Raw genomic sequence first — 20,705 nt, forward strand, 5'->3', positions numbered from 1 at the left:
TATATACATATATATATATATATATACTTTTCATCAGGGCTCCTATATATACTGCTCCTCAGGGCTCCTATATATACTGCTCCTCAGGGCTCTTATATACTTATCCTCAGGGCTCCTATATATACTGCTCCTCAGCGCTCCTATATACTTCTCCTCAGGGTTCCTATATATACTGCTCCTCAGGGCTCCTATATACTTCTCCTCAGGGTTCCTATATATACTGCTCCTCAGGGCTCCTATATACTTCTCCTCAGGACTCCTATATATTCTGCTCCTCAGGGCTCCTATATATATATATATATATATATATATATATATATATATATATATATACATACAGCTTCTCAGGGCTCCTATATATATATATTGCCACTGAGCTCTTTGGATCTGTCTGTGCAGCAAAACTGTTTTGTTCCCTTCTCCAGATCTGTGCCTCCACATGGTCCTGTCTCTGAGCTCTACAGGCAGTTCTTTCCTTCTCGTGGCTTTTTGTTTGCTCTGATATACATTGTCAGCTGTGAGATCTTATATAGACAGGGTGGTGTCTGAGCTCTACAGGCAGTTCTTTCCTTCTCGTGGCTTTTGGTTTCATAAATGAGCCGACCGGTGACCCTGTTTGACTCCGCTCGGCTTATTAAAGTAAATGGATTTCAGCGCTGGTCCGGCTGCGGTACAGGATCGCCCGGTTTTCCCCTCCCCCAGCCGGATCCGGCACTCGTACAGTGAAAAGGAGGTGTGAATGCAGCCTGAGAGATGATCAGGAGAAATGGGAGGAGCCAGTGCTAAATATCATGTGTGAAGGGTATGAATACTTATGTCCATGTGGAATTATAGTTTAGTGATGAGAGAACGATGGGGAACACCAGGCGGACAGAAGAAAATGTGATAGGAGACGGGTATGAAGACTTTCCAATGCAGTGTATATCCTGCCAATAAACAAGATGGCTCCCGCCCCCATAAACACTGATACTCACATCTAGGGAGAAGGTAAGTGCAAGCAGTCTGCTGGGTGTTGTAGTCCTTACATGCCACAATGGAACTGAGCAAATAAAAAATCCTAATGATGGTGTCACAGGGGGCCACATGATCCAAACCAACCCGGGGGCATCAACACCAACCGCTCACCTGGGAAGAGCACACAGGATCAGCACGAGATCAGACACGGATCACCTGTATCCTGCAGAGGAGGGAGGAATACTGCGGGGGGCAGCAATAATGGATATCCAGGGTCTAGCATATGCAACCCCTCCCCTCTTATGTCCAGCATACCCCGCCCCTTCTAAACATTTCCAGGATAACCCCTCTTATCATGTCCAGGATACCCCGCCCCCCTCTAAACATTTCCAGGATACCCCACTCTTATCATGTCCAGCATACCCCACCCCTTCTAAACATTTCCAGGATACCCCACTCTTATCATGTCCAGCATACCCCACCCCTTCTAAACATTTCCAGGATACCCCACTCTTATCATGTCCAGCATACCCCACCCCTTCTAAACATTTCCAGGATAACCCCTCTTATGATGTCCAGGATACCCTGCCCCCTCTAAACATTTCCAGGATAACCCCTCTTATCATGTCCAGGATACCCTGCCCCCTCTAAACATTTCCAGGATACCCCCCCTCTTATCATGCCCAGGATACCCCCCCCCCCCCCTTATCATGTCCAGGATACCCCACCCCCTCTTTTCATGTCCAGGATACCCCGCCCCCTCTAAACATTTCCAGGATACCCCCCCCTTATGTCCAGGATACCCCCACCCCCTCTAAACATTTCCAGGATACCCCGCCCCCCCCCCTTATGTCCAGGATACCCCGCCCCCTCTAAACATTTCCAGGATACCCCCCCTTATCATGTCCAGTATACCCCGCCCCCTCTATACATTTCCAGGATACCCCCCCTCTTATCATGTCCAGGATACCCCCTCTTATCATGTCCAGGATACCCCCCCTTATCATGTCCAGGATACCCCCCCTTATCATGTCCAGGATACCCCCCCTTATCATGTCCAGGATACCCCCCCTTATCATGTCCAGGATACCCCCCCTTATCATGTCCAGGATACCCCCCCTTATCATGTCCAGGATACCCCCCCTTATCATGTCCAGGATACCCCCCCTTATCATGTCCAGGATACCCCCCCTTATCATGTCCAGGATACCCCCCCTTATCATGTTCAGGATACCCCGCCCCCTCTAAACATTTCCAGGATACCCCCCCCCCCCCTTATCATGTCCAGGATACCCCCCTCTTATCATGTCCAGGATACCCCCCCCCCTCTAAAAATATCCATAATAACACCCTCCCACTTATCATGTCCAGGATACCCCACCCCCTCTAAACATTTCCAGGATACCCCCCCCTTATCATGTCCAGGATACCCCCCCCCCCTCTAAAAATTTCCATGATAACACCCTCCCACTTATCATGTCCAGGATACCCCACCCCCTCTAAACATTTCCAGGATCCCCCCCCCCCCCCCTTATCATGTCCAGGATACCCCCCCCCCCTCTAAACATGTCCAGGATAACCCCCCCCCTTATCATGTCCAGGATCCCCCGCCCCCTCTAAACATTTCCAGGATACCCCCCCCTTATCATTTCCAGGATACCCTCCCCCCTCTTATCATGTCCAGGATACCCCCCCCCCTTATCATGTCCAGGATGCCCCGCTCCCTCTTATCATGTCCAGAATACCCCCCCCCTTATCATGTCCAGGATACCCCCCCCCTTATCATGTCCAGGATACCCCCCCCCTTATCATGTCCAGGATACCCCGCCCCCTCTTATCATGTCCAGAATACCCCCCCCCCCTTATCATGTCCAGGATACCCCCTCTTATCATGTCCAGGATACCCCCCCCCCCCTATCATGTCCAGGATACCCCCCCCCCTTATCATGTCCAGGATACCCCCCCCCCCTTATCATGTCCAGGATACCCCCCCCCTTATCATGTCCAGGATACCCCCCCTTATGTCCAGGATACCCCGCCCCCTCTAAACATGTCCAGGATACCCCCCCCCCCCTTATCATGTCCAGGATACCCCGCCCCCTCTTATCATGTCCAGAATACCCCCCCCCCTTATCATGTCCAGGATACCCCCCCCCCCCCCTTATCATGTCCAGGATACCCCCCCCTTATCATGTCCAGGATACCCCCCCCCCCCTTATCATGTCCAGGATACCCCCCCCCCCTTATCATGTCCAGGATACCCCCCCCCCCCTTATCATGTCCAGGATACCCCCCGACCCCTTATCATGTCCAGGATACCCCCCGACCCCTTATCATGTCCAGGATACCCCCCCCCTTATCATGTCCAGGATACCCCCCCCCCCTTATGTCCAGGATACCCCGCCCCCTCTAAACATGTCCAGGATACCCCCCCCCCCTTATCATGTCCAGGATACCCCGCCCCCTCTTATCATGTCCAGAATACCCCCCCCCCTTATCATGTCCAGGATACCCCCCCCCCTTATCATGTCCAGGATACCCCCCCCCCCTTATCATGTCCAGGATACCCCCCCCCCTTATCATGTCCAGGATACCCCCCCCCCTTATCATGTCCAGGATACCCCCCCCCCCTTATCATGTCCAGGATACCCCCCCCCCCCTTATCATGTCCAGGATACCCCCCCCCCCTTATCATGTCCAGGATACCCCCCCCTTATCATGTCCAGGATACCCCCCCCCTTATCATGTCCAGGATACCCCCCCCCCCCTTATCATGTCCAGGATACCCCCCCCCCCCTTATCATGTCCAGGATACCCCCCCCCCTTATCATGTCCAGGATACCCCCCCCCCTTATCATGTCCAGGATACCCCCCCCCCCTTATCATGTCCATGATACCCCCCCCCCCTTATCATGTCCATGATACCCCCCCCCCTTATCATGTCCAGGATACCCCCCCCCCTTATCATGTCCAGGATACCCCCCCCCCCCCTTATCATGTCCAGGATACCCCCCCCCCTTATCATGTCCAGGATACCCCCCCCCCCCTTATCATGTCCAGGATACCCCCCCCCCCCTTATCATGTCCAGGATACCCCCCCCCTTATCATGTCCAGGATACCCCCCCCCTTATCATGTCCAGGATACCCCTATCCAGCCTTTCCAGGACACGTGGAGGAGATTTATCAAAAGTGAGTTGCCCATAGCAACCAGTCAGATGGTTTCTTTTATTTTTCAGAGGCCTTTTAAAAAATGAAAGATGCGATGTGATTGGTTGCTGATTGGACAACTGGACGGGTTTTGATAAATCTCGCCGTGGTCTGTAGGGAAGAGTCGCTGCTGTTCGCTTTATATGTTTCTAAAGCTTCACCAGGACGTGTGCGGCAGCGCAGAGGACTACGATATCCTGACTACAGTCTTTACCCTCACCTGAAGGGGAAGAGGCCTACAGGTTCCCATAGCAACCAATCAGAAAAGGCCTGTACATGGGTTTGGATAAATCTCCCCTTGTGCTGGAGATTGTAGGGGAGAGGGCTCCCTGATACATGGGGCTGGCATGTGACAGGTGTGTTTGTGCCAACCTGTGTGTGAGAGAGTAGGTAACCAATCCGCACCTCTCCTCTCCCTCCTTCTGTCCTTCCCCCAGACTATGTTAAGAAGAAGATGAGTCCCCGTCTAGAGGAGAAGAGACTGCAGTTATATGAGACCTGACCCAGAGAGAGACCTGACCCCAGAGAGAGAGACCTGACCCTAAAGAGAGAGAGACCTGACCCTAGAGAGAGAGAGACCTGATCCGAGAGAGAGAGACCTGACCCGAGAGAGAGAGAGACCTGATCCGAGAGAGAGAGACCTGATCCGAGAGAGAGAGACCTGACCCTAGAGAGAGAGACCTGACCCGAGAGAGAGACCTGACCCGAGAGAGAGACCTGACCCGAGAGAGAGACCTGACCCGAGAGAGAGGGAGACCTGACCCCAGAGAGAGAGACCTGACCCCAGAGAGAGACCTGACCCGAGAGAGACCTGGTCCGAGAGAGAGAGACCTGACCCGAGAGAGAGAGACCTGACCCCAGAGAGAGAGAGACCTGACCCGAGAGAGACCTGACCCCAGAGAGAGAGACCTGACCCGAGAGAGAGACCTGACCCGAGAGAGAGACCTGACCCGAGAGAGAGACCTGACCCGAGAGAGAGAGAGACCTGACCCCAGAGAGAGAGACCTGACCCGAGAGAGAGAGAGACCTGACCCGAGAGAGAGACCTGACCCGAGAGAGAGGGAGACCTGACCCCAGAGAGAGAGACCTGACCCGAGAGAGGGAGAGAGAACTGACCCGAGAGAGAGAGAGAGAGACCTGACCCGAGAGAGAGAGAGAGAGAGACCTGACCCGAGAGAGAGAGAGACCTGACCCCAGAGAGACCTGACCCTAGAGAGAGAGAGACCTGACCCCAGAGAGACCTGACCCTAGAGAGAGAGAGACCTGACCCGAGAGAGGGAGAGAGAACTGACCCGAGAGAGAGAGAGAGAGACCCTGACCCGAGAGAGAGAGAGACCTGACCCGAGAGAGAGAGAGACCTGACCCCAGAGAGACCTGACCCTAGAGAGAGAGAGACCTGACCCTAGAGAGAGAGAGACCTGACCCGAGAGAGAGAGAGAGAGAGAGACCTGACCGGAGAGAGAGAGACCTGACCGGAGAGAGAGAGACCTGACCCCAGAGAGAGACCTGACCCCAGAGAGAGCCCTTACCTGAGAGAGAGACCTGACCTGGGAGAGACCTGACCCGAGAGAGAGAGACCTGATCCGAGAGAGAGAGACCTGACCCCAGAGAGACCTGACCCTAGAGAGAGAGAGACCTGACCCTAGAGAGAGAGAGACCTGACCCTAGAGAGAGAGAGAGACCTGACCCTAGAGAGAGAGAGAGACCTGACCTGAGAGAGAGACCTGACCCGAGAGAGAGACCTGACCCGAGAGAGAGAGACCTGACCTGGGAGAGACCTAACCCGAGAGAGAGAGAGAGAGAGAGAGAGACCTGACCCCAGAGAGAGAGAGAGACCTGACCTGCAAAAGAGAGACCTGTCCCAAAACAGAAACTTGACCCCAAAGAGAGAGACCGAACTCAAGAGAGAGCTGTCCCAAGAAAGAGAGACCTGACCGAGAGAGAAAGAGAGACCTGACCGAGAGAGAGAGCTGCTGCCACCATGGGTGAGTCCTGTGTCGTCCTCTTCTACCATCTGTTGCGGTCGCCTATTGGTCAGATCCGCTGTGGTGTGCGCAGGTGGTGGAGATGCTGCCGCTGACACAGAGAAGCAGAATCTCAGCTGTCCTAGATGTGTGCAGTGTGATATATAACGGGGGACGCAGATAGATGGTCCAGTCCGGGGGTTATTCTCCATTGGTGGCCATGCTGACTGTCTCCATGTAGATGGGATTATGTCATCCCATAGGATCTGCGCAGTGTCACATACCGACATGTTAAAGGGGTATTCCAGGCAAAACCTTTTTTTTATATATATCAACTGGCTCTGGAAAGTTAAACAGATTTGTAAATTACTTCTATTAAAAAATCTTAATCCTTCCAATAGTTATTAGCTTCTGAAGTTTCCTGTCTAACTGCTCAATGATGATGTCACGTCCCGGGATCTGTGCATGATGGGAGAATATCCCCATAGGGACTACACAGCTCCGGGACGTGAGTCATCAGAGAGCAGTTAGACAGAAAACAACAACTCAACTTCAGAAGCTAATAACTATTGGAAGGATTAAGATTTTTTAATAGTAGTAATTTACAAATCTGTTTAACTTTCCGGAGCCAGTTGATATATAAAAAACAAAGTTTTGGCCTGGAATACCCCTTTAAGTACTTAGGTCAGCGGACAATATTACTACTCAGCACTCGCTTCTCAACAAAAGGCGATAGGTTTATATATTGGTAGGGAAAAAATTATTTTGAGGCCCCATTGGGCGTCAAGTCCATGTCCTGTGCTCCTATATGGTGGTATATAGCAGTAGTGTATGTCCTGTGCTCCTATATGGTGGTATATAGCAGTAGTGTATGTCCTGTGCTCCTATATGGTGGTATATAGCAGTAGTCTATGTCCTGTGCTCCTATATGGTGGTATATAGCAGTAGTGTATGTCCTGTGCTCCTATATGGTGGTATATAGCAGTAGTCTATGTCCTGTGCTCCTATATGGTGGTATATAGCAGTAGTATATGTCCTGTGCTCCTATATGGTGGTATATAGCAGTAGTATATGTCCTGTGCTCCTATATGGTGGTATATAGCAGTAGTATATATCCTGTGCTCCTATATGGTGGTATAGAGCAGTAGTATATGTCCTGTGCTCCTATATGGGGTATATAGCAGTAGTATATGTCCTGTGCTCCTATATTGTGGTATATAGCAGTAGTATATGTCCTGTGCTCCTATATGGGGTATATAGCAGTAGTCCATGTCGTGTGCTCCTATATGGTGGTATATAGCAGTAGTATATATCCTGTGCTCCTATATGGTGGTATATAGCAGTAGTCCATGTCCTGTGCTCCTTTATGGTGTTATATAGCAGTAGTATATGTCCTGTGCTCCTATATGGTGGTATATAGCAGTAGTATATGTCCTGTGCTCCTATATGGTGGTATATAGCAGTAGTCTATGTCCTGTTCTCCTATATGGTGTTATATAGCAGTAGTCCATGTTGTGTGCTCCTATATGGTGGTATATAGCAGTAGTATATGTCCTGTGCTCCTATATGGTGGTATATAGCAGTAGTCCCATGTCCTGTGCTCCTATATGATGGTATATAGCAGTAGTATATGTCGTGTGCTCCTATATGATGGTATATAGCAGTAGTATATGTCCTGTGCTCCTATATGGTGGTATATAGCAGTAGTCTATGTCGTTTGCTCCTATGTGGTGGTATATAGCAGTAGTCCATGTCCTGTGCTCCTATATGATGGTATATAGCAGTAGTATATGTTGTGTGCTCCTATATGGTGGTATATAGCAGTAGTATATGTCGTGTGCTCCTATATGTGGTATATAGCAGTAGTATATGTCCTGTGCTCCTATATGGTGGTATATAGCAGTAGTCTATGTCGTTTGCTCCTATGTGGTGGTATATAGCAGTAGTATGTGTTGTGTGCTCCTATATGGTGGTATATAGCAGTACTCCATGTCCTGTGCTCCTATATGGTGGTATATAGCAGTAGTCCATGTCCTGTGCTCCTATATGGTGGTATATAGCAGTAGTCTATGTCCTGTGCTCCTATATGGTGGTATATAGCAGTAGTCCATGTCCTGTGCTCCTATATGGTGGTATATAGCAGTAGTCTATGTCCTGTACTCCTATATGGTGGTATATAGCAGTAGTATATATCCTGTGCTCCTATATGGTGGTATATAGCAGTAGTCTATGTCCTGTACTCCTATATGGTGGTATATAGCAGCAGTATATATCCTGTGCTCCTATATGGTGGTATATAGCAGTAGTCTATGTCCTGTGCTCCTATATGGTGGTATATAGCAGTAGTATATATCCTGTGCTCCTATATGGTGGTATATAGCAGAAGTATATGTCCTGTGCTCATATATGGTGGTATATAGCAGTAGTATATGTCCAGTGCTCCTATATGGTGGTATATAGCAGTAGTCTATGTCGTGTGCTCCTATATGGGGGGTATATAGCAGTAGTCCATGTCCTGTGCTCCTATATGGTGGTATATAGCAGTAGTCTATGTCCTGTGCTCCTATATGGTGGTATATAGCAGTAGTCTATGTCCTGTGCTCCTATATGGGGGTATATAGCAGTAGTATATATCCTGTGCTCCTATATGGTGGTATATAGCAGTAGTCTATGTCCTGTGCTCCTATATGGTGGTATATAGCAGTAGTCTATGTCCTGTGCTCCTATATGGGGGTATATAGCAGTAGTATATATCCTGTGCTCCTATATGGTGGTATATAGCAGTAGTATATGTCCTGTGCTCCTATATAGTGGTATATAGCAGTAGTCTATGTCCTGTGCTCCTATATGGGGGTATATAGCAGTAGTATATATCCTGTGCTCCTATATGGGGGTATATAGCAGTAGTCTATGTCCTGTGCTCCTATATGGGGGTATATAGCAGTAGTATATGCCTGTGCTCATATATGGTGGTATATAGCGGTAGTCCATGTCGTGTGCTCCTATATGGGGGGTATATAGCAGTAGTCTATGTCCTGTGCTCCTATATGGGGGTATATAGCAGTAGTATATATCCTGTGCTCCTATATGGTGGTATATAGCAGTAGTATATGTCCTGTGCTCCTATATGGTGGTATATAGCAGTAGTCTATGTCCTGAGCTCCTATATGGTGGTATATAGCAGTAGTCTATGTCCTGAGCTCCTATATGGTGGTATATAGCAGTAGTCTATGTCCTGTGCTCCTATATGGGGGTATATAGCAGTAGTATATGTCCTGTGCTCCTATATGGGGGTATATAGCAGTAGTCTATGTCCTGTACTCCTATATGGGGGTATATAGCAGTAGTCTATGTCCTGTGCTCCTATATGGGGGTATATAGCAGTAGTATATGTCCTGTGCTCCTATATGGGGGTATATAGCAGTAGTTTATGTCCTGTGCTCCTATATGGGGGTATAAAGCAGTAGTCTATGTCCTGTGCTCCTATATGGGGGTATATAGCAGTAGTCTATGTCCTGTGCTCCTATATGGTGGTATATAGCAGTAGTCCATGTCCTGTGCTCCTATATGGTGGTATATAGCAGTAGTCTATGTCCTGTACTCCTATATGGTGGTATATAGCAGTAGTATATATCCTGTGCTCCTATATGGTGGTATATAGCAGTAGTCTATGTCCTGTACTCCTATATGGTGGTATATAGCAGCAGTATATATCCTGTGCTCCTATATGGTGGTATATAGCAGTAGTCTATGTCCTGTGCTCCTATATGGTGGTATATAGCAGTAGTATATATCCTGTGCTCCTATATGGTGGTATATAGCAGAAGTATATGTCCTGTGCTCATATATGGTGGTATATAGCAGTAGTATATGTCCAGTGCTCCTATATGGTGGTATATAGCAGTAGTCTATGTCGTGTGCTCCTATATGGGGGGTATATAGCAGTAGTCCATGTCCTGTGCTCCTATATGGTGGTATATAGCAGTAGTCTATGTCCTGTGCTCCTATATGGTGGTATATAGCAGTAGTCTATGTCCTGTGCTCCTATATGGGGGTATATAGCAGTAGTATATATCCTGTGCTCCTATATGGTGGTATATAGCAGTAGTCTATGTCCTGTGCTCCTATATGGTGGTATATAGCAGTAGTCTATGTCCTGTGCTCCTATATGGGGGTATATAGCAGTAGTATATATCCTGTGCTCCTATATGGTGGTATATAGCAGTAGTATATGTCCTGTGCTCCTATATAGTGGTATATAGCAGTAGTCTATGTCCTGTGCTCCTATATGGGGGGTATATAGCAGTAGTATATATCCTGTGCTCCTATATGGGGGTATATAGCAGTAGTCTATGTCCTGTGCTCCTATATGGGGGTATATAGCAGTAGTATATGCCTGTGCTCATATATGGTGGTATATAGCGGTAGTCCATGTCGTGTGCTCCTATATGGGGGGTATATAGCAGTAGTCTATGTCCTGTGCTCCTATATGGGGGTATATAGCAGTAGTATATATCCTGTGCTCCTATATGGTGGTATATAGCAGTAGTATATGTCCTGTGCTCCTATATGGTGGTATATAGCAGTAGTCTATGTCCTGAGCTCCTATATGGTGGTATATAGCAGTAGTCTATGTCCTGAGCTCCTATATGGTGGTATATAGCAGTAGTCTATGTCCTGTGCTCCTATATGGGGGTATATAGCAGTAGTATATGTCCTGTGCTCCTATATGGGGGTATATAGCAGTAGTCTATGTCCTGTACTCCTATATGGGGGTATATAGCAGTAGTCTATGTCCTGTGCTCCTATATGGGGGTATATAGCAGTAGTATATGTCCTGTGCTCCTATATGGGGGTATATAGCAGTAGTTTATGTCCTGTGCTCCTATATGGGGGTATAAAGCAGTAGTCTATGTCCTGTGCTCCTATATGGGGGTATATAGCAGTAGTATATGCCTGTGCTCATATATGGTGGTATATAGAAGTAGTATATGTCCTGTGCTCCTATATGGTGGTATATAGCAGTAGTCTATGTCCTGTGCTCCCATATGGTGGTATATAGCAGTAGTATATATCCTGTGCTCCTATATGGTGGTATATAGAAGTAGTATATGTCCTGTGCTCATATATGGTGGTATATAGCAGTAGTATATGTCCTGTGCTCCTATATGGTTGTATATAGCAGTAGTATATGTCCTGTGCTCCTATATGGTGGTATATAGCAGTAGTATATGTCCTGTGCTCCTATATGGTGGTATATAGCAGTAGTATATGTCCTGTACTCCTATATGGTGGTATATAGCAGTAGTATATATCCCGTGCTCCTATATGGTGGTATATAGCAGTAGTATATATCCTGTGCTCCTATATGGTGGTATATAGCAGTAGTATATATCCTGTGCTCCTATATGGTGGTATATAGCAGTAGTCTATGTCCTGTACTCCTATATGGTGGTATATAGCAGTAGTATATATCCTGTGCTCCTATATGGTGGTATATAGCAGTAGTATATATCCTGTGCTCCTATATGGTGGTATATAGCAGTAGTCTATGTCCTGTGCTCCTATATGGTGGTAAATAGCAGTAGTATATGTCCTGTGCTCCTAAATGGTGGTATATAGCAGTAGTCTATGTCCTGTGCTCCTATATGGTGGTATATAGCAGTAGTCTATGTTCTGTGCTCCTATATGGGGTATATAGCAGTAGTATATGTCCTGTGCTCCTATATGGTGGTATATAGCAGTAGTATATGTCCTGTGCTCCTATACGGGGGTATATAGCAGTAGTCTATGTCCTGTGCTCCTATATGGTGGTATATAGCAGTAGTCTATGTCCTGTGCTCCTATATGGTGGTATATAGCAGTAGTCTATGTCCTGTGCTCCTATATGGTGGTATATAGCAGTAGTATATGTCCTGTGCTCCTATATGGTGGTATATAGCAGTAGTATATGTCCTGTGCTCCTATATGGTGGTATATAGCAGTAGTATATGTCCTGTGCTCCTATACGGGGGTATATAGCAGTAGTCTATGTCCTGTGCTCCTATATGGTGGTAAATAGCAGTAGTCTATGTCCTGTGCTCCTATATGGTGGTATATAGCAGTAGTATATATCCTGTGCTCCTATATGGTGTTTTTTTAGCAGTAGTAAATATCCTGTGCTCCTATATGGTGGTATATAGCAGTAGTATATATCCTGTGCTCCTATATGGTGGTATATAGCAGTAGTCTATGTCCTGTGCTCCTATATGGTGGTATATAGCAGTAGTATATATCCTGTGCTCCTATATGGTGGTATATAGCAGTAGTCTATGTCCTGTACTCCTATATGGTGGTATATAGCAGTAGTATATATCCTGTGCTCCTATATGGTGGTATATAGCAGTAGTCTATGTCCTGTACTCCTATATGGGGGTATATAGCAGTAGTCTATGTCATGTGGTGGTATATAGCAGTAGTATATATCCTGTGCTCCTATATGGTGGTATATAGCAGTAGTCTATGTACTGTACTCCTATGTGGTGGTATATAGCAGTAGTCTATGTCCTGTGCTCCTATATGGTGGTATATAGCAGTAGTATATGTCCTGTGCTCCTATATGGTGGTATATAGCAGTAGTCTATGTCCTGTACTCCTATATGGTGGTATATAGCAGTAGTCTATGTCATGTGGTGGTATATAGCAGTAGTATATATCCTGTGCTCCTATATGGTGGTATATAGCAGTAGTATATGTCCTGTGCTCCTATATGGTGGTATATAGCAGTAGTATATGTCCTGTGCTCCTATATGGTGGTATATAGCAGTAGTATATGTCCTGTACTCCTATATGGTGGTATATAGCAGTAGTATATATCCTGTGCTCCTATATGGTGGTATATAGCAGTAGTATATATCCTGTGCTCCTATATGGTGGTATATAGCAGTAGTATATATCCTGTGCTCCTATATGGTGGTATATAGCAGTAGTCTATGTCCTGTACTCCTATATGGTGGTATATAGCAGTAGTATATATCCTGTGCTCCTATATGGTGGTATATAGCAGTAGTATATATCCTGTGCTCCTATATGGTGGTATATAGCAGTAGTCTATGTCCTGTGCTCCTATATGGTGGTAAATAGCAGTAGTATATGTCCTGTGCTCCTAAATGGTGGTATATAGCAGTAGTCTATGTCCTGTGCTCCTATATGGTGGTATATAGCAGTAGTCTATGTTCTGTGCTCCTATATGGGGTATATAGCAGTAGTATATGTCCTGTGCTCCTATATGGTGGTATATAGCAGTAGTATATGTCCTGTGCTCCTATACGGGGGTATATAGCAGTAGTCTATGTCCTGTGCTCCTATATGGTGGTATATAGCAGTAGTCTATGTCCTGTGCTCCTATATGGTGGTATATAGCAGTAGTCTATGTCCTGTGCTCCTATATGGTGGTATATAGCAGTAGTCTATGTCCTGTGCTCCTATATGGTGTTTTTTAGCAGTAGTAAATATCCTGTGCTCCTATATGGTGGTATATAGCAGTAGTATATGTCCTGTACTCCTATATGGTGGTATATAGCAGTAGTCTATGTCCTGTGCTCCTATATGGTGGTATATAGCAGTAGTATATATCCTGTGCTCCTATATGGTGGTATATAGCAGTAGTCTATGTCCTGTACTCCTATATGGTGGTATATAGCAGTAGTATATATCCTGTGCTCCTATATGGTGGTATATAGCAGTAGTCTATGTCCTGTGCTCCTATATGGTGGTATATAGCAGTAGTCTATGTCATGTGGTGGTATATAGCAGTAGTATATATCCTGTGCTCCTATATGGTGGTATATAGCAGTAGTCTATGTCCTGTACTCCTATATGGTGGTATATAGCAGTAGTCTATGTCCTGTGCTCCTATATGGTGGTATATAGCAGTAGTATATGTCCTGTGCTCCTATATGGTGGTATATAGCAGTAGTCTATGTCCTGTACTCCTATATGGTGGTATATAGCAGTAGTCTATGTCATGTGGTGGTATATAGCAGTAGTATATATCCTGTGCTCCTATATGGTGGTATATAGCAGTAGTCTATGTCCTGTGCTCCTATATGGTGGTATATAGCAGTAGTATATATCCTGTGCTCCTATATGGTGGTATATAGCAGTAGTCTATGTCCTGTGCTCCTATATGGTGGTATATAGCAGTAGTCTATGTCATGTGGTGGTATATAGCAGTAGTATATATCCTGTGCTCCTATATGGTGGTATATAGCAGTAGTCTATGTCCTGTACTCCTATATGGTGGTATATAGCAGTAGTCTATGTCCTGTGCTCCTATATGGTGGTATATAGCAGTAGTATATGTCCTGTGCTCCTATATGGTGGTATATAGCAGTAGTCTATGTCCTGTACTCCTATATGGTGGTATATAGCAGTAGTCTATGTCATGTGGTGGTATATAGCAGTAGTATATATCCTGTGCTCCTATATGGTGGTATATAGCAGTAGTCTATGTCCTGTGCTCCTATATGGTGGTATATAGCAGTAGTATATATCCTGTGCTCCTATATGGTGGTATATAGCAGAAGTATATGTCCTGTGCTCATATATGGTGGTATATAGCAGTAGTATATGTCCAGTGCTCCTATATGGTGGTATATAGCAGTAGTCTATGTCGTGTGCTCCTATATGGGGGGTATATAGCAGTAGTCCATGTCCTGTGCTCCTATATGGTGGTATATAGCAGTAGTCTATGTCCTGTGCTCCTATATGGTGGTATATAGCAGTAGTCTATGTCCTGTGCTCCTATATGGGGGTATATAGCAGTAGTATATATCCTGTGCTCCTATATGGTGGTATATAGCAGTAGTCTATGTCCTGTGCTCCTATATGGTGGTATATAGCAGTAGTCTATGTCCTGTGCTCCTATATGGGGGTATATAGCAGTAGTATATATCCTGTGCTCCTATATGGTGGTATATAGCAGTAGTCTATGTCCTGTGCTCCTATATGGGGGTATATAGCAGTAGTATATGCCTGTGCTCATATATGGTGGTATATAGCGGTAGTCCATGTCGTGTGCTCCTATATGGGGGGTATATAGCAGTAGTCTATGTCCTGTGCTCCTATATGGGGGTATATAGCAGTAGTATATATCCTGTGCTCCTATATGGTGGTATATAGCAGTAGTATATGTCCTGTGCTCCTATATGGTGGTATATAGCAGTAGTCTATGTCCTGAGCTCCTATATGGTGGTATATAGCAGTAGTCTATGTCCTGAGCTCCTATATGGTGGTATATAGCAGTAGTCTATGTCCTGTGCTCCTATATGGGGGTATATAGCAGTAGTATATGTCCTGTGCTCCTATATGGGGGTATATAGCAGTAGTCTATGTCCTGTACTCCTATATGGGGGTATATAGCAGTAGTCTATGTCCTGTGCTCCTATATGGGGGTATATAGCAGTAGTATATGTCCTGTGCTCCTATATGGGGGTATATAGCAGTAGTTTATGTCCTGTGCTCCTATATGGGGGTATAAAGCAGTAGTCTATGTCCTGTGCTCCTATATGGGGGTATATAGCAGTAGTATATGCCTGTGCTCATATATGGTGGTATATAGAAGTAGTATATGTCCTGTGCTCCTATATGGTGGTATATAGCAGTAGTCTATGTCGTGTGCTCCTATATGGTGGTATATAGCAGTAGTATATATCCTGTGCTCCTATATGGTGGTATATAGCAGTAGTATATGTCCTGTGCTCCTATATGGTGGTATATAGCAGTAGTATATGTCCTGTGCTCCTATATGGTGGTATATAGCAGTAGTATATATCCTGTGCTCCTATATGGTGGTATATAGCAGTAGTATATATCCTGTGCTCCTATATGGTGGTATATAGCAGTAGTATATATCCTGTGCTCCTATATGGTGGTATATAGCAGTAGTCTATGTCCTGTACTCCTATATGGTGGTATATAGCAGTAGTATATATCCTGTGCTCCTATATGGTGGTATATAGCAGTAGTATATATCCTGTGCTCCTATATGGTGGTATATAGCAGTAGTCTATGTCCTGTGCTCCTATATGGTGGTAAATAGCAGTAGTATATGTCCTGTGCTCCTAAATGGTGGTATATAGCAGTAGTCTATGTCCTGTGCTCCTATATGGTGGTATATAGCAGTAGTATATGTCCTGTGCTCCTATATGGTGGTATATAGCAGTAGTCTATGTCCTGTGCTCCTATATGGTGGTATATAGCAGTAGTATATGTCCTGTGCTCCTATATGGTGGTATATAGCAGTAGTATATGTCCTGTGCTCCTATACGGGGGTATATAGCAGTAGTCTATGTCCTGTGCTCCTATATGGTGGTAAATAGCAGTAGTCTATGTCCTGTGCTCCTATATGGTGGTATATAGCAGTAGTATATATCCTGTGCTCCTATATGGTGTTTTTTAGCAGTAGTAAATATCCTGTGCTCCTATATGGTGGTATATAGCAGTAGTATATATCCTGTGCTCCTATATGTGGTATATAGCAGTAGTCTATGTCCTGTGCTCCTATATGGTGGTATATAGCAGTAGTATATATCCTGTGCTCCTATATGGTGGTATATAGCAGTAGTCTATGTCCTGTACTCCTATATGATGGTATATAGCAGTAGTATATATCCTGTGCTCCTATATGGTGGTATATAGCAGTAGTCTATGTCCTGTACTCCTATATGGTGGTATATAGCAGTAGTCTATGTCATGTGGTGGTATATAGCAGTAGTATATATCCTGTGCTCCTATATGGTGGTATATAGCAGTAGTCTACTTACTGTACTCCTATATGGTGGTATATAGCAGTAGTCTATGTCCTGTGCTCCTATATGGTGGTATATAGCAGTAGTATATGTCCTGTGCTCCTATATGGTGGTATATAGCAGTAGTCTATGTCCTGTACTCCTATATGGTGGTATATAGCAGTAGTCTATGTCATGTGGTGGTATATAGCAGTAGTATATATCCTGTGCTCCTATATGGTGGTATATAGCAGTAGTATATGTCCTGTGCTCCTATATGGTGGTATATAGCAGTAGTATATGTCCTGTGCTCCTATATGGTGGTATATAGCAGTAGTATATGTCCTGTACTCCTATATGGTGGTATATAGCAGTAGTATATATCCTGTGCTCCTATATGGTGGTATATAGCAGTAGTATATATCCTGTGCTCCTATATGGTGGTATATAGCAGTAGTATATATCCTGTGCTCCTATATGGTGGTATATAGCAGTAGTCTATGTCCTGTACTCCTATATGGTGGTATATAGCAGTAGTATATATCCTGTGCTCCTATATGGTGGTATATAGCAGTAGTATATGTCCTGTGCTCCTAAATGGTGGTATATAGCAGTAGTCTATGTCCTGTGCTCCTATATGGTGGTATATAGCAGTAGTCTATGTTCTGTGCTCCTATATGGGGTATATAGCAGTAGTATATGTCCTGTGCTCCTATATGGTGGTATATAGCAGTAGTATATGTCCTGTGCTCCTATACGGGGGTATATAGCAGTAGTCTATGTCCTGTGCTCCTATATGGTGGTATATAGCAGTAGTCTATGTCCTGTGCTCCTATATGGTGGTATATAGCAGTAGTCTATGTCCTGTGCTCCTATATGGTGGTATATAGCAGTAGTATATGTCCTGTGCTCCTATATGGTGGTATATAGCAGTAGTCTAGGTCCTGTGCTCCTATATGGTGTTTTTTAGCAGTAGTAAATATCCTGTGCTCCTATATGGTGGTATATAGCAGTAGTATATGTCCTGTACTCCTATATGGTGGTATATAGCAGTAGTATATGTCCTGTGCTCCTATACGGGGGTATATAGCAGTAGTCTATGTCCTGTGCTCCTATATGGTGGTATATAGCAGTAGTATATATCCTGTGCTCCTATATGGTGGTATATAGCAGTAGTCTATGTCCTGTACTCCTATATGGTGGTATATAGCAGTAGTATATATCCTGTGCTCCTATATGGTGGTATATAGCAGTAGTCTATGTCCTGTGCTCCTATATGGTGGTATATAGCAGTAGTCTATGTCATGTGGTGGTATATAGCAGTAGTATATATCCTGTGCTCCTATATGGTGGTATATAGCAGTAGTCTATGTCCTGTACTCCTATATGGTGGTATATAGCAGTAGTCTATGTCCTGTGCTCCTATATGGTGGTATATAGCAGTAGTATATGTCCTGTGCTCCTATATGGTGGTATATAGCAGTAGTCTATGTCCTGTACTCCTATATGGTGGTATATAGCAGTAGTCTATGTCATGTGGTGGTATATAGCAGTAGTATATATCCTGTGCTCATATATGGTGGTATATAGCAGTAGTATATGTCCTGTGCTCCTATATGGTGGTATATAGCAGTAGTCTATGTCATGTGGTGGTATATAGCAGTAGTATATATCCTGTGCTCCTATATGGTGGTATATAGCAGTAGTATATGTCCTGTGCTCCTATATGGTGGTATATAGCAGTAGTATATATCCTGTACTCCTATATGGTGGTATATAGCAGTAGTATATGTCCTGTGCTCCTATATGGTGGTATATAGCAGTAGTCTATGTCATGTGGTGGTATATAGCAGTAGTATATATCCTGTACTCCTATATGGTGGTATATAGCAGTAGTATATGTCCTGTGCTCCTATATGGTGGTATATAGCAGTAGTCTATGTCATGTGGTGGTATATAGCAGTAGTATATATCCTGTACTCCTATATGGTGGTATATAGCAGTAGTATATATCCTGTGCTCCTATATGGTGGTATATAGCAGTAGTCTATGTCATGTGGTGGTATATAGCAGTAGTATATATCCTGTGCTCCTATATGGTGGTATATAGCAGTAGTATATGTCCTGTGCTCCTATATGGTGGTATATAGCAGTAGTCTATGTCCTGTGCTCCTATATGGTGGTATATAGCAGTAGTCTATGTCATGTGGTGGTATATAGCAGTAGTATATATCCTGTGCTCCTATATGGTGGTATATAGCAGTAGTATATGTCCTGTGCTCCTATATGGTGGTATATAGCAGTAGTATATATCCTGTGCTCCTATATGGTGGTATATAGCAGTAGTCTATGTCATGTGGTGGTATATAGCAGTAGTATATATCCTGTGCTCCTATATGGTGGTATATAGCAGTAGTCTATGTCCTGTGCTCCTATATGGTGGTATATAGCAGTAGTATATATCCTGTGCTCCTATATGGTGGTATATAGCAGTAGTCTATGTCCTGTGCTCCTATATGGTGGTATATAGCAGTAGTCTATGTCATGTGGTGGTATATAGCAGTAGTATATATCCTGTGCTCCTATATGGTGGTATATAGCAGTAGTCTATGTCCTGTACTCCTATATGGTGGTATATAGCAGTAGTCTATGTCCTGTGCTCCTATATGGTGGTATATAGCAGTAGTATATGTCCTGTGCTCCTATATGGTGGTATATAGCAGTAGTCTATGTCCTGTACTCCTATATGGTGGTATATAGCAGTAGTCTATGTCATGTGGTGGTATATAGCAGTAGTATATATCCTGTGCTCCTATATGGTGGTATATAGCAGTAGTCTATGTCCTGTGCTCCTATATGGTGGTATATAGCAGTAGTCTATGTCCTGTGCTCCTATATGGTGGTATATAGCAGTAGTATATATCCTGTGCTCCTATATGGTGGTATATAGCAGAAGTATATGTCCTGTGCTCATATATGGTGGTATATAGCAGTAGTATATGTCCAGTGCTCCTATATGGTGGTATATAGCAGTAGTCTATGTCGTGTGCTCCTATATGGGGGGTATATAGCAGTAGTCCATGTCCTGTGCTCCTATATGGTGGTATATAGCAGTAGTCTATGTCCTGTGCTCCTATATGGTGGTATATAGCAGTAGTCTATGTCCTGTGCTCCTATATGGGGGTATATAGCAGTAGTATATATCCTGTGCTCCTATATGGTGGTATATAGCAGTAGTCTATGTCCTGTGCTCCTATATGGTGGTATATAGCAGTAGTCTATGTCCTGTGCTCCTATATGGGGGTATATAGCAGTAGTATATATCCTGTGCTCCTATATGGTGGTATATAGCAGTAGTCTATGTCCTGTGCTCCTATATGGGGGTATATAGCAGTAGTATATGCCTGTGCTCATATATGGTGGTATATAGCGGTAGTCCATGTCGTGTGCTCCTATATGGGGGGTATATAGCAGTAGTCTATGTCCTGTGCTCCTATATGGGGGTATATAGCAGTAGTATATATCCTGTGCTCCTATATGGTGGTATATAGCAGTAGTATATGTCCTGTGCTCCTATATGGTGGTATATAGCAGTAGTCTATGTCCTGAGCTCCTATATGGTGGTATATAGCAGTAGTCTATGTCCTGAGCTCCTATATGGTGGTATATAGCAGTAGTCTATGTCCTGTGCTCCTATATGGGGGTATATAGCAGTAGTATATGTCCTGTGCTCCTATATGGGGGTATATAGCAGTAGTCTATGTCCTGTACTCCTATATGGGGGTATATAGCAGTAGTCTATGTCCTGTG

At 44.7% G+C, this 20,705-nt stretch overlaps 2 protein-coding genes across 4 annotated transcripts in view; one reads left to right on the forward strand and one right to left on the reverse strand.

Moving 5' to 3' along the window:
• The window catches only part of LOC130300437 (methanethiol oxidase-like), a 51,168-nt gene that overhangs the window by 5,981 nt on the left and 24,482 nt on the right, over nucleotides 1–20,705 (forward strand). The window contains exon 2 of one of the 3 annotated variants that reach the window (XM_056551540.1): nucleotides 835–987. The exons of the other annotated variants lie outside the window; for them this stretch is intronic. The gene's annotated coding sequence lies outside the window, so the exon portion shown is untranslated. The remainder of the gene's footprint in view (nucleotides 1–834; nucleotides 988–20,705) is intronic. 3 annotated transcript variants of the gene reach the window in all.
• Nucleotides 4,191–20,705, reverse strand: part of LOC130300438 (uncharacterized) — a 47,518-nt gene continuing 31,003 nt past the window's right edge. The window contains exons 2-3 of the mRNA XM_056551543.1: nucleotides 5,036–5,063; nucleotides 4,191–4,660 (exon numbers count right to left, since the gene is read on the reverse strand). Coding sequence (XP_056407518.1) covers nucleotides 4,601–4,660; nucleotides 5,036–5,063 — 88 coding nt within the window. The 3' untranslated portion in view covers nucleotides 4,191–4,600. The remainder of the gene's footprint in view (nucleotides 4,661–5,035; nucleotides 5,064–20,705) is intronic.

Source organism: Hyla sarda, unplaced genomic scaffold (genome assembly GCF_029499605.1).
Source record: "Hyla sarda isolate aHylSar1 unplaced genomic scaffold, aHylSar1.hap1 scaffold_1079, whole genome shotgun sequence".
Lineage (NCBI taxonomy): Eukaryota > Metazoa > Chordata > Amphibia > Anura > Hylidae > Hyla > Hyla sarda.